This window comes from Pristiophorus japonicus, chromosome 1, assembly GCF_044704955.1.
Source record: "Pristiophorus japonicus isolate sPriJap1 chromosome 1, sPriJap1.hap1, whole genome shotgun sequence".
NCBI lineage: Eukaryota > Metazoa > Chordata > Chondrichthyes > Pristiophoridae > Pristiophorus > Pristiophorus japonicus.
Genome location: NC_091977.1, coordinates 321,567,236 through 321,581,789, shown reverse-complemented (window position 1 = coordinate 321,581,789; position 14,554 = coordinate 321,567,236). Strand labels below are relative to the sequence as shown.

The 14,554-nt window shown below is 42.2% G+C and overlaps 1 protein-coding gene across 1 annotated transcript in view; it reads right to left on the bottom strand.

The window, feature by feature from the left end:
- Nucleotides 1-621: 621 nt before the first annotated feature.
- anxa13l (annexin A13, like) overlaps nucleotides 622-14,554 on the bottom strand; it is a 28,905-nt gene continuing 14,972 nt past the window's right edge. Inside the window, exons 5-10 of the mRNA XM_070880688.1 lie at nucleotides 11,643-11,722; nucleotides 8,723-8,791; nucleotides 8,529-8,630; nucleotides 6,909-6,984; nucleotides 4,221-4,333; nucleotides 622-741 (exon numbers count right to left, since the gene is read on the bottom strand). Of these exons, the coding sequence (XP_070736789.1) occupies nucleotides 622-741; nucleotides 4,221-4,333; nucleotides 6,909-6,984; nucleotides 8,529-8,630; nucleotides 8,723-8,791; nucleotides 11,643-11,722 (560 nt within the window). The remainder of the gene's footprint in view (nucleotides 742-4,220; nucleotides 4,334-6,908; nucleotides 6,985-8,528; nucleotides 8,631-8,722; nucleotides 8,792-11,642; nucleotides 11,723-14,554) is intronic.

Here is a 14,554-nt window from a genome sequence, read left to right as displayed (position 1 = left end):
AGGGAGTGTTACATTGTTGGAGGTGCTGTCTTTCAGATGAGACTTTAAACCGAGGCCCCATCTACTCTGGAGGTGAAATGAATTTTCTAACCAAGCATACCTCCAGATTCCAGAATTTGTAGCGAATGAAGCCAACATTGTATTGAACATTATACTTTTAATTGATTTTTAATATTGTACATTTTCCTTTGGGAAATATGCAAAATTGGATTTGAAATATTGAAAATATTACAACCAATACTAATAAGATGGAAAGCATTTTGGATCCATGTGCATTTGTCCTAATCATAGAATCGTAGAATGATACAGCACAGAAGGAGGCCTTTCGGCCCATTGTGCCCATGCTGGCTCTTTGGCAGAGCTATCCAACTAGTCCCACTCCTCCGTTCTTTCCCTATAGCCCATGCAAACTTTAGCCCTTCAACTATTTATCCAAAATGGTCCATTTTCCAAAAAAGAAATAACTTTACGATATTTTTTTAAAAAGCAATAATTTATGATGGCATCATATTGATGTACATGTCAAATCTTATAATCAACACAGGTTTGTACACTGCATGTCGCTGAACATAGGACACTGAAGCACATTAATTAAAAAAGCATCCCAGGTATAAATGTCTCTTATTTTATCAAGGCCAGCAGAACTTTTTGGAAATCACCGGACGTCTCAGATTTGACTGCCTCCGCCAGAGGCTTCTTGTACTTCTCCAGATACCTCTCCTTAATGGATGGAAGGTCAACCTGTTTGAAGAAAATATTAAGTTCAGCTTCTTTATAGCGTCTGATCCGAAGGCATCAGAATCATGAACTGTCATTTGTATAGAAGCAGGGTAGCCGCTTGTCACCGAGGAAAAAAATAGGCCAGATCTTGTTGGAGTGGGGCATCTCATGATGTATACTGTTACTTAGACTTTTCTCGCACCCCTCAGCTTGAAAATGCTTACTGGAAGTGCGAGCTGATAACGGCACGGCGAAGGCAACAGGGCACCTGGGAACTCAGTGACTGACCTCCTTAACCAATGAGATTTAAGGATTGAGAAAGAAACAGAGGAACGGTGGAGAAGAAAATAGAGTTACTTAGAGTCATATCAGGTACAGAAAGAGAAATAAAGAGAGGGAAAGAAAGATTGGATTAAGAGAGAGAGAAAAGAGAGTAAAAGGAAGAAAACATTTTTAATTTTAATTTTTAAAAAATCTCTCAGAAGAATTTACTACCTGCAGGAATGAAAGTGAACAGTTTAAATTGTTCCCTTTCTGGGCTAGAGAGTTTAATTGGCATTGCATTAACAATTATCACATTGTTAGAAAAGTAATTACCAGGTAACCTTCTGCGGTAAGTTTAGTGGGCAATTACTGTGCAAATCTAGCAAGTTCTTAAAAATAATGGGGAGACTAAGGGCGAGATATCGCTTGTGTGAAGTAATTCGACCAACAAGTTCTGGAGATTCATAATTCATGGCGTATCTCTTCATCCCTTGAAGTTGCTGGCCGAATTGCGAATTAATAATGGTGTGCGTCATTAACGCACCGTTATTTTTCCAGCAAGATCTGGCTTTGGTTTGGGAAGATTGTGTGAATATCCAGAACTTGATAATTCCGTCATCCACACATATAAAACATTACTATTTACACATCATTTTTTTAAAAGTTGTAATTACTTACCTAACATGTAGGTTTAAAGAGAATAAGTGATGGGTGCCCATGGCAGATAAACCGTATCTCAATCATGACAGTGACCATATTCCACCAGCGATCAATGATCAAATGAAATCCCATGTGGGATAAGAGTTCAATCCCACAGCACCCCTCACCTCTGCCCCGTGCACCTAACCATAAGAAAACTATCAAAACCAGTTAAATATTGCAAGAATTGGTTGTAATTTCCCAAAATTCCCTAAATTCTGGGAGGTTCCAGCGGATTGGAAAACTGCAAATGTAACGCCCCTATTTAAAAAAGGAGGCAGACAGAAAGCAGGAAACTATAGACCAGTTAGCCTAACATCTGTGGTTGGAAAAATGCTGGAGTCCATTATTAAGGAAGCAGTAGCAGGACATTTGGAAAAGCATAATTCAATCAAGCAGAATCAACATGGTTTTATGAAAGGGAAATCATGCTTGCCAAATTTGCTGGAGTTCTTTGAGGATGTAATGAGCAGGGTGGATAAAGGGGAACCAGTGGATGTGGTGTATTTGGATTTCCAGAAGGCATTCGATAAGGTGTCACATAAAAGATTACTGCACAAGATAAGAGCTCACGGGGTTGGGGGTAATATATTAGCATGGATAGAGAATGGGCTAACTAACAGAAAACAGAGAGCTGGGATAAATGGGTAATTTTCCAGTTGACAAACAGCAACTAGTGGGGTGCCATAGGGGCCTCAACTATTTACAATCTATATTAATGACTTGGATGAAGGGACCGAGTGTAATGCAGCTAAATTTGCTGATGATACAAAGATGGGTGGGAGAGCAAATTGTGAGGAGGACACAAGAAATCTGCAAAGGGATATAGACAGGCTAAGTGAGTGGGCAAAAATTTGGCTGATGGAGTATAATGTGAGAAAATGTGAGATTATCCACTTTGGCAGAAAAAATAGAAAAGCAAATTATAATTTAAATGGAGAAAAATTGCAAAGTGCTGCAGTACAGAGGGACCTGGGGGTCATTGTGCATGAAACACAAAAAGTTAGTATGCAGGTGTAGCAAATAATCAGGAAGGCAAATGGAATGTTGGCCTTTATGCAAGGGAGATGGAGTATAAAAGCAGAGAAGTCCTGCTACAACTGTACAGGGTATTGGTCAGGCCACACCTGGAGTACTGCGTGCAGTTTTGGTCTCCGTATTTAAGGAAGGACATATTTGCAATGGAGGTTGTTTAGAGAAGGTACACTATGTTGATTCCGAAAATGAAGGGGTTGACTCATAAAGATAGGTTGGGCCTCTACTCATTGGAGTTCAGAAGAATGAGAGGTGATCTTATCGAAGCATATAAGATAATGAGGGGGCTCGACATGGTGGATGCAGAGAGGATATTTCCACTCATAGGGGAAACTAAAACTAGGGGACATAGTCTCAGAATAAGGGGCCGCCCATTTAAAACTGAGATGAGGAGGAATTTCTTCTCTCAGCGGATTGTAAATCTGTGGAATTCTCTGCCCCAGAGAGCTGTGGAGACTGGGTCATAGAATATATTTAAGGCGGAGATAAACAGATTTTTGAGTGATAAGGGAATAAAGGGTTATGGGGAGTGGGCAGGGAAGTGGAGTTGAGTACTTGATCAGATCAGCCATGATCTTATTAAATGGTGGAGCAGGCTCGAGGGGCCAAATGCCTAATCCTGCTCCTATTTCTTATGAATTATAGAGTAGAGAATTATAGCTTGCTACTGTATCTCATATATCTATCTATCTATCTATCTGTCTGTCTGTCATAGATTAATTAAAAATTCAGCCAGCACAGAAAATTCTGGAAACACTCAGCAGATTAGGTAGCATCTGTCGAGAGAGAAATGGAGTTAACATTTCAGGTTGGTGAACTTTTGTCAGAACTGGAAAATGTTAGAGCTGGAACAGGTTTTAAGCAAGTGCATAGGGAGGGAAAGCGGGTGGAGAATAGAAAAGAACAAAAGGGACGGTCTGTGATAGGGTGGAAGGCAGGAGAGATTAAATGACAAAAGGGATGATGGTGTAGGCAGAAAGGGATGGTAATGGGACAAGTCAAGAAACAAAAGATGGGTCCGGAGGAGCTGTAAATGGCAACAGCAGAATCATTATCAGCACCTGCAGTCCAAAAAAATGGGAGCAGTGGTTATGCTCTGAAATTGTTGAACTTGATGTTGAGTCCAGAAGGCTGTAAAGTGCCTAATCAAAAGATGAGGTGCTGTTCCTCGAGCTTCCGTTGAACTTCATTAGAACAGTGTAGGAGGCCGAGCACAGAGTGGTCAGAGTGGAAGAGGGACGGAGAATTAAAATGGCAAGAGACCGAAAGTTTAGGGTCAAAACGTTAATATTCAAGAATTGGAGGTTAATTAATTTTTTTTTAGCATTTGCACACAAGTTGCTGACAGTCTTTTTCCCACTGACTCTGAGTTAATCGGATAATAATTCACATTTCAATGCAGTGATTGGATTGTTGCAAACAGATCAATGCCAACATTTCTCATACATATTTCACATTTCTGCTGGGAAATCAGGGAAAAAATGAGTTTTTTTCCATGTTACCTCTGAGCGGGATACTATCACACGAATCAGTGTGTCCTCTTTGGTTCCTGCGCCTTTCATCGCCTCATGTATCACCTCTGCAAAATATGCTTGGCAATCCTTGGTACATTGAACTGGTGGGTGAAAATAGGACACTACTGAGTTATGGATCTATCTGCTCATATTTAAAATAGCTTCTCTGAAGACATTGTCTGTATTATATCTCTTTTCCTTCCTAACCCTCCCACTGATATTTGTGAGGATCTAAAATTGGAGAAGGAAAAGAAAAGAAAGACGTGCATTTCTATAACGCCTTTCATGACTGCAGGATGTCCCAAAGTGCTTTACAGCCAATGAAGTATTTTTGAAGTGCAGTCACTGATGTAATGTAGGAAACACGACAGGCAGTTTGCACACAGCAAGCTCCCACAAACAGCAATGTGATGTTGGTTGAGAGATAAATATTGGCCACGACACTGGGGAGAACTCTCCTGCTCTTCTTTGAAATAATCCCATGGGACATGTTATGTCCATCTGACATGCAGACAGGGCCTTGGTTTATCATCCCACCTGAAAGATGGCACATACGACAGACAGTGCAGCTCTCTGGAGTGGGACCTATACGCATAGCTTTCTGACTCAGAGGCGAAAGTGCTACCCACTGAGCCACAGAGTCCAACAATCTCCCAAAATCTTCACCTAATCATTGTTCCAGTAGCCAATGGTCCAGTAAACGCACAGGTGGGAAACTCAAGGGATCGGAGTGCTGATTTTACAACCCCCCCGATATTCTACATAGAATCACATTGAACGTACAACACAGCAACAGTCCATTGGGCCCAACTGGTCCATACCAGTGTTTATGCTCTGCACGAGCCTCCTCCCACCCCTACTTCATCTCACTCTATCAACGCAACCTTCTATTCCTTTCTCCCTCATGTGTTTATCTAGCTTCCCCTTAAATGCATCTATTCTATTCGCCTCAACCACTCCATGTGGTCGTGAGTTCCACATTCTCACCAGACTCTGGGTAAAGAAGTTTCTCGTGAATTCCTTATTGAATTTATTAGTGACTGTCTTATATTTATGGCCCCTAGTTCTGGTCTCCCTCACAAATGGAAATATCTTCGCTACATTTACTCTATTTGAACCCCATCATAATTTTAAGGGCTCTATCAGTTCATCCTTCAGTCTTTTTGTTTCTAGAGAAAAGAGCCCCAGCCTGTTTAGTCTTTCCTGGTAGTTATAGCTTCTCAGTTCTAGTATCATGCTTGTAAATCTTTTTTGCACCTTCTCCAGCACCTCTATATCTTTTTTATAGCATCCTTTTGTCCAAATTTGTATTGGAAAGCACCTCGTAAACTTGTCACGCAATTGCCAATAAGTGTGGAGTAGCTATCTCAGCTTCCTGTGTCAGCTCACCCTCCAGTGTTGGCACGGAAGTGCCTCAGTATTACAGCTGCCAGCTCACCAGCCTGAACTGCAGAGAAACCTTTATGCTCTGGTTTTGCTATTTAAACTAAAAATAATAATATAAAATGAATGTTTATAATAAAGATAAGGACAGGATGCATCGGGGGAAATTTTAACTTAATCCGCCCGTCGGAAAACTGACAAGATCGGGTGCAATGCTCGTTTTACACCCCGCCCCATTTTTACTCTCCATTGAATCCTTTTGCCCCACTATTGGCACCTGTGCCTTCAGCTGGCTAGGCCCCAACCTCTGGAATTCCCTCCCAGGAGAAACCTCTTTATCCAGAGAGTGGTGAGAATGTGGAATTCGTACCACAAGGAGTGGTTGAGGCGAATAGTATACATGCATTTAAGGAGAAGCTAGATAAGCACATGAGGTAGAAAGGAATAGAAGGTTATGTTGATAGGCCGAGATGGAGAGGGGTGGGAGGAGGCTTGTGTGGAGCATAAACACCGGCATGGACCAGTTGGGTCGAAGGGACTGTTTCTGTGATGTACATTCAATGTGATTCTATGTAAAATAGCCAGGGTGGGGCAAGGGGGCGGGTGCGGGGGTTGTAAAACCAGCACTACACCCAATCCCTTGAGTTACCCGCCCTGCGATTTAGTTTAAAATCACCCACTATGACTTCAAAATTGTGCCCAAGTTACATCTGAAGATCACACTTGGTCTTAACTTCCCAAGTGCAGCGCCATGAAGGATTGATTAGTTAGATCTAAATAATTCTGGTACTTCAGACTACATCCTCTAATCATTTGCCTGCTGTTAAAACAGTAATAAAATTAGTTATTCTAAAATCACGAGAAAAGTATCAGATGACCTTTGAACTTACCTGGTGTTGCCTTCATTTGGCCTTTTTTTAGGTGTTCAAATGATTATGATCAGCATCACAGAACCAAGCAATCATAATGAGATAGATTTTTGTTAGGGAAGTGTATTGAGGGTAATGGAACCAAGGCGGGTAGATGGAGTTAAGATACAGATCAATCATGATCTAATTGACAGGCGGAACAGGCTTGAGGGGCTGAATGGCCTCCCTGCAGTGCTATTGTGCATTAGGTGTTGATGCCTTGTATTACTGGGCACTGGTATCTGAGGCAGTGACATCCAATGTGGACTATGCATCCATTAATTTTGAAACTTTTTAAAGGATAAAATAAAATAAAACTAATTTCACATATCGCGTTTGAATTGAAAAAGTCCAAATTATTACCAATGATTACTCAATACTTTACCAATTGTCAGATAGGCCTTTTTCACATCACCCGAGGCTTCATTTTTGACCACTTCCTCGATATCTGTACCCTGGAGCTGTGTAAATAAATGAAAGTACAGTTAGTCCCTGTTATTCCAAATAATCCGTGAGTCGCTATTACTAGGGTTTTAGCCGTGGCTCAGTGAGTAGCACGCTTGCCTCTGAGTCAGAAGTTGTGGGTTCGAGCCTCACTCCAGAGTGTTGAGCACAAAATCCCGGTTGGCAATCAAATGCAGTACAGAGGGAGCGCTACACTGTCAGAGGAGCCTTCATCCGGATGAGACATTTAACTGAGGTATAGTCTGCCCTCTCAGGTAGACATAAAAGATCCCACGGCACTAAAAGACCCGACCCCGGAAAGTTATCGCCCCCAACTGGGGAGCAGGGCAATTTCGCCCCCAAGAACTTCTATCTCAGAATTAAGAGTACTACCAACTGAGCCATAGCTGACATGTTATCCAAATAGCCCCACTCCCCCACTCTTTCCCCATAGCCCTGCAAACTTTTCCTGTTCAAGTACCTATCCACAAGTATAGACAACCTGTACCACTGCTGGTTAAAGTGCACTGGTTATTCTATTTTTGGATCCATGTCCAAATGGTAGTGCTGAAAAACAAAACCTTTATTTGGACAAATCAATGACTAGGAACCATGCAAGAGTTCTTTGCTGCCTGTCCTGTAGGTCTGGACTGATGCTGGGGTACAGTTCCAGGTTCTAGCCTTCTGTAATTTGGCCAAAGGACTACTCTCCACTTGTGAGCCCAGGCAGTGAGCTGGCTACTTCACCATAGGGGGATAGTCACATTTTAGCCCGATCCCAGTTCTCAGCCATGGGCCACAAACAAATATTCCAGCAAGGCTCAGTGAATAATGATATTGTAGAGGGAACAGAACGAGATTTATCCCCTTTCATAACCTAGAGGCCAACTGAAGTGCTCCCAATGCTGAGATCAATTAGCTCCACACAGATTGGTGATCAGAGCTGGGACCTCGCTGGTGTGTGTATGGCTCAATAAGTAGCAAATTTTGCAACAGTCATTGGAGTCAAACGACGGATAATATTAGACTCCGGCAGCAATTTCTTGGTCAATATTCTTTTCTGGGTTTTAATTTTTTTGGTCTGCAGCAGTTCAAAGTCAAGATAGCAATGGAACTTTCCAACTGAACTGTTAGTACAAAATGACTGTGAGAGAAGCACATCTCAGTTACAAGAAAGTAAAGACAATTTTAGGAACATAGGAACAGGAGGAGGCCATTCAGCCCCTCGAGTCTGTTCCGCCATTCAATGAGATCATGGCTGATCTGTATCTTAACTCCATCCACCTGCCTTGGCTCCTTATCCTTTTACACCCATGTCGAGCAAAAATCTATCGATTGCAGATTTAAAAATTATTAATTGAACTAGCATCTACTTCTTTTTGTGGGAGAGAGTTCCACACTTCTACCACCCTTTGTGTGAAGAAGTGTTTCCTAACTTCTCTGCTGAATGGCCTGGCTCTGATTTTAAGGTTGTGACCCCTTGTTCTAGACCTTACCACAATTTTAATAATAAGCGAAGGGAAAATGGCACTAAAGGACACAAGTCATAAGTAGTACTTACTATTGCATAGGCTTTGAAAGTAGCCCTTAACTGCATACAGTTTCTTTTGGTTAAAACCGTATTAAATACCAGTTCATCTGTACCCCAGCGATTTTCTCCAGCCTGTGAATATGAATACGTTTTTGATTAAAAAGTGATTGCTAATAACATCTCATCATTTATAGATTGTTTGGACCGCACTCTGTTTTAATTACCTCATACAGTTCTCTAGCATCTTGTTCAGCCAGGTTTTCATTGCTTTCGAGCCCCTCATCTCGGTCAGCCTGTATTTACACAATTACAATGTTAGGCAGGTTTTTGCTACATTTAGGTTATGTTCTAAATGGACAACATGACTTTTCACGGTGGTTGGGTTGAAGAAGAAGAACTTACATTTATAGAGTGCCTTTCACCACCTCAGGATGTCCAAAAGTGCTTTGCATCTGTAATATATGCACCAATGAGTATGCTCACAGGTTTGTAGAGCTGTTGCGCACGCCATGGCGCACTATCATGCCGTCCGGAGGAGGCGGAGGTCCTCAGTGGAGTGCTCTCTACGCGGGAGTCCTCCCTCTATTTATTGGGGACTTGGCCTGGAGGGTGGTGCATGGAGCAGTCCCGTGCAATAAATTTTAAATTCGGTTCACGGGCTCTCAGGCCGCCAGCAATTTCTGCAGTCTGGAAGAGTCCGTGTTCCATATTTTTGTTGAATGTGCGAGGTTGCAGCCCCTATTCCATTATTTGAAGGGGCTGCTCCTCAAATTCTGGTTGCACTTCAGTCCCACACTCCTGATCTTTGGGCACCCTGTGCGGAGGGGAACGGGCAGGTCCGAGGGCCTCCTCGTAGGACTGCTCCTGGGCACGGCCAAGAGGGCCATCACCCGGTCCAGGCAGCGGGCAGTCGAGGGGGTCGTTCAGCCCGACTGCCTGCCTCTCTTCCGCGGTTACATCCGAGCCAGGGTGTCCCTGGAGATGGAGCATGCGGTGTCCACCGGTACACTTGCGGCCTTCCGTAGGCACCGAAGGGACTAGAGTGCATTATCACCCCCGGGAACAGAATTTTAATTTAATTTGGTAAAGTTCCCATGTTAATTTGGACTTTTGTGGGTTCTAGTGCCCTCACAAAAAAGGGGTACTTGATTTAAATGTTCGTACAAAATAGTTGTAGAGCTGTTGCATTGTGAGTGGCTTAGCCAGTCATGTGATGTTCACAATACTCAATAAAACCCCAGTCAGTTGGGTTTAAGTTATCCACGATGAGTTGTGAGCCTAGTGGATGAACTGGTAATGTGTAGTGCGATTGTTAAACCTTTGTTAATAAACCAACTAGATCTTAATAGCAATGTGTAGCCATGAATTCGTAAGCAAAGAACCCATGAAGCAAATACATTACAACATCTAATGAAGTACTTTTGAAGTGTAGTCATGCAGGAAACATGGGCTTCTAATTTGCACACAGCAAGCTCTCACAAACAACAGTGAGATAATGACCAGATAACCTATTTCAGTGATGTTAGTTGAGGGATAAATATTGGCCAGGACACGAGGAGGGATTAAAATTCAATTCATCTCTTTCGGGAAGTGGATTAAAACTTTTTTTTGTGATGAGTTGTTTGTGCTTGTAACAGAGTAATAGAATTTAAGCTTGCACTTGTGTTTTTCCAAATGGTGTGTTGCTGATATCATAGGATGGCACGTTGTCAACCAAACTCAACCAAAGCTTCGGGAGCAGTACCTCATTTTCTTCCTGTGTCGTCACAAGCCCCCTAGTCTGAACATTGACTTCAACAACTTCAAACTTTAACCATATCCCTTATTTTTCCTGCTGGATTCTCCAAATATTATTCACATTCCACATTTTGGACTCATGTCTGTTTCCCTCCTCTTTCTTTCTAATCTTAAAAATGTCTGCATTTCCAAACCCCCACCACACCCCTCACTCCAACCCTTCCCAACCATCCTCTCCCCGTTCCACCCCCCACTCCCATGTCCTGTCTGATGGTCAAAACCAGTAACTGACTTCTGGTGAAATAACAAATGCTTGCATCTATATAGCACCTTTAATGTAGTAAAACACTCCAAGGCATTTCAGAGGAACGTTATCAAACAAAATTTGACACCGAGCCGCATAAGGAGATATTAGGGCAAATAACCAAAAGTTTGGTCAAATTGGTAGGTTTTAAGGAGCGTCTTAAAAGAAGAAAGAAAGAGGCAGAGAGGTTTAGGGAGGGAATTCCAGAGCTTAGGGCCTCGATAGCTGAAGGCATGGCCGCCAATGGTGGAACGATAGAAATCGGGGATGCACGAGTGTCCAGAATTGGAGGAGTGCAGAGATCTTGGGCGGTTGTGGGGCTGGGGGAAGTTACAGAGATAGGGAGGGGGGAGGCCATGGTGGGATTTGTAAACAAGGCTTTGAAACTATTTAGTAAATTTGAACTCTTGATCCCTATGTGCCGTTTACATCCCTCAGCACCCTATTCTTGGAAATGTCCTGACGAGTCCTGCCCAGCCCTATAAAAGGGGCCTCTCCACACTAACTGTGCTCAGTTTTATTGATAATCTTACACCGGAAACCTTAACCTATCCTTCCCTTTCAGATGTTGATCAACCTGTTCTGCATTTCCAACACTTTATTCTAGGTCTGTAGTTTTCTTTTTTTATACTATTGGCAAATAAACCAGATATGAAGAAATGTATTTATTTATTCTGCAATGCACAGCCTGAAAGAGTGGTGGGAGTAGATTCAATAGCAACTTTCAAAAGGAAGTTGGATCAATACTTGAAGGGAAAACATTTCCAGGGCTATGGGGAAAGAGCAGTTGAGTGGGGCTGATTGGATAGCTCTTTCAAAGAGCTGGCGCAGGCTCGATGGGTCGAATGGCCTCCTTCTGTGCTGTATCATTCTACGATTCTATACATTTTTGCAATGAGGTTTTAGATGATCATTAAAATGGAGTATTATTTTAATAAAGGCATAATTGTTTGATTTTATAAACTAAAATGTTAGTTGGGGATTAATTTATCAAGTGTTTTTCCAACGTGTACATTGAAAGGAACAAGTAGTGTTCACAGCTGGAAGCTTTTAAAATTTTTTTTGGCAAGCCAGTAATCGTTGAAAGTGTTATTATTACTTACCTCAAGCAATGAGACCAGCAATTTCCTGAGCGTGCCATTGGTGTCACTTTGAACATCATTTGCCAGATCACATGAAAACACTGCACCAGAACAAAAGGGAAAGGTTTACCATGAGCATTGGTGCTAAATGTAATACAACAACGCAGATTGGATGATCGCTTTGCGGAACACCTCCGTTCAGTCCGCAAACATGACCCTGAGCTTCCGCTCGCCTGCCATTTTAATTTTCTGCCACACTCCTACTCTGACCTCTCAGCTCTCGGCCTCCTACACTGTTCTAAGGAAGCTCAATCGAAGCTCGAGGAACAGCACCTCATCTTTAGATTAGCCACTTTACAGCCTTCTGAACTCAACATTAAGTTAAACAACTTAACCACTGCATAACCACTGCTCCCATTTTTTCGGACAGCAGCTGTTATTCTGCTATTGCCATTTTGACCTTCTCTGGACCGATCTTTTATTTCTTTACTTGTCCCATTTCCATCCCCTTTTGCTTTGTACCATCATCCCTTCTGTCATTTAATCTCTCCTGCTTTCAATTTTCTCACAGACCTTTCTTTGTGTTTTTCCTCCCCTCCCCCTTTCCCTGCTTCTGCACTTGCTTAAAACCTGTTACCTTTCTAACTTTTTCCAGTTCTGATGAAAGGTCACTGGCCTGAAATGTTAACTTAGGCCCTGTCTGCTCTCTCAGATGGATGTAAAAGATCCCATGGCACTATATAAAAAAAGAACAGGGGAGTTCGCCCCAGTATCCTGTCCAATATTTATCCCTCATCCAGCACACTCCATCTTGAGGCCTCTAGAAGAATTGCAAGCACTTGCTGCCAGTGCCGAGAATGTTTGGACACATTTATACATCAACTTTAACATCTCAGCAAAGTGGTTTCTGCTTCGCTGCAACAATAACAGCGGGGTGTGAACAGTTGCACGATTCTGTAGTGTACTGAAGATGGTACAGTGAAACCCCAGGCAACTGAGGCTTTCACAGGAAGAAGTGGAAATCTCTTGGTGCAGTGCATCTCTAGGTTCTCAGAGGTTAGAAGCGCAGCAGAACATTGGTGCAAGAGCTCAAGGTCATGACCATCATCATCAAAACGGTTAATGGAATGCTGGCCTTTATATCTAGAGGACTAGAATACAAAGGGGTAGAAGTTATGCTGCACCTATACAAAATCCTGGTTAGACAATATCTGGAGAACGGTGAGCAGTTCTAGGCACTGCACCTTAGGAAAGATATATTGGCTTTGGAGGGAGGGCAGCGTAGATTTACCAGAATAATACCCGGACTCCAGGAGTTAAATTACAAGGAGCGATTACACAAGCTAGGATTGTATTCCCTGGAATTTAAAAGATTAAGGGGTGATTTGATCAAAGTTTTCAAGATATTAAGGGAAACTGATAGGGTGGAGAGAGAGAAACTATTTCCACTATTTGGGGAGTCTAGGACTAGGAGCATAGTCCAAAAATTAGAGCCAGACCTTTCAGAAATGAAATTAGGAAACACTTCTACACACAAAGAGTTGTAGAAGTTTGGAATTCTCTTCCATAAACGGCAATTGATGCTGGGTCAATTGTTCATTTAAAATCTGAGATTGATAGATTTTTGTTTACAAAAGGGATTAGAAATATGGGCCAAGGATGGCTATATGGCATTAGGTCACATGTCAGCCATTATCTCATTGAATGGTATAACAGGCCTGAGGGGCTGAATGGCCTCCTCCTGTTCCTATGTTCCTATCATCATCTGACGACCTCAAAATCAGGGACAACGGCAGAAATTTTAGGGAGTGGAATTGCTTTTCTTGAAGATCAATGGAAAAGAAAATTGGGCTGCGGTGCAAAACGTCAATTTTGTGCTTTTGCCCAAGACTGGTTTCATCCCCTTTAAATCTGGGGCACAGTGGGAAATAATAAATGATCTCCTAGTAAAAGATCCTCTCGGAATGAGTGATCACAGTATGGATGAATTTGTAATACAGATTGAGGGTGAGGAAGTAGTGTCTCAAATGAACGTACTATGCTTAAACAAAGGGGACTACACTGGGATGAGGGCAGCGTTGGCTAAAGTAGACTGGAAACACAGACTAAACGGTGGCACAATTGAGGAACAGTGGAGGACTTTTAAGGAGCTCTTTCATAGTATTCAACAAAAATATATTCCAGTGAAAAAGAAGGGCGGTAAGAGAAGGGATAACCAGCCGTGGATAACCAAGGAAATAAAGGAGAGTATCATAAAAACCAATGCGTATAAGGTGGCCAAGGATAGTGGGAAACTAGAAGATTGGGAAAATTTTAAACGACAGCAAAGAATGACTAAGAAAGCAATAAAGAAAGGAAAGATAGATTACGAAAGTAAACTTGCGCAAAACATAAAAACAGATAGTAAAAGCTTTTACCGATATATAAAACGGAAAAGAGTGACTAAAGTAAATGTTGGTCCCTTAGAAGATGAGAAAGGGGGATTTATTAATGGGAAATGTGGAAATGGCTGAGACCTTAAACAATTATTTTGCTTCGGTCTTCACAGTGGAAGACACAAAAACCATGCCAAAAATTGCTGGTCACGGGAATGTGGGAAGAAAGGACCTTGAGACAATCACTATCACTAGGGGGATAGTGCTGGACAGGCTAATGGGACTCAAGGTAGACAAGTCCACTGGTCCTGATGAAATGCATCCCAGGGTATTAAAAGAGATGGCGGAAGTTATAGCAGATGCATTCGTTATAATCTACCAAAATTCTCTGGACTCTGGTGAGGTATCAGCGGATTGGAAAGCAGCTAATGTAACACCTCTATTTAAAAAGGGGGGCAGACAAAAGGCAGGTAACTATAGGCCGGTTAGTTTAACATCTGTAGTGGGAAAAATGCTTGAAGCTATCATTAAGGAAGAAATAGCGGGTCATCTAGATAG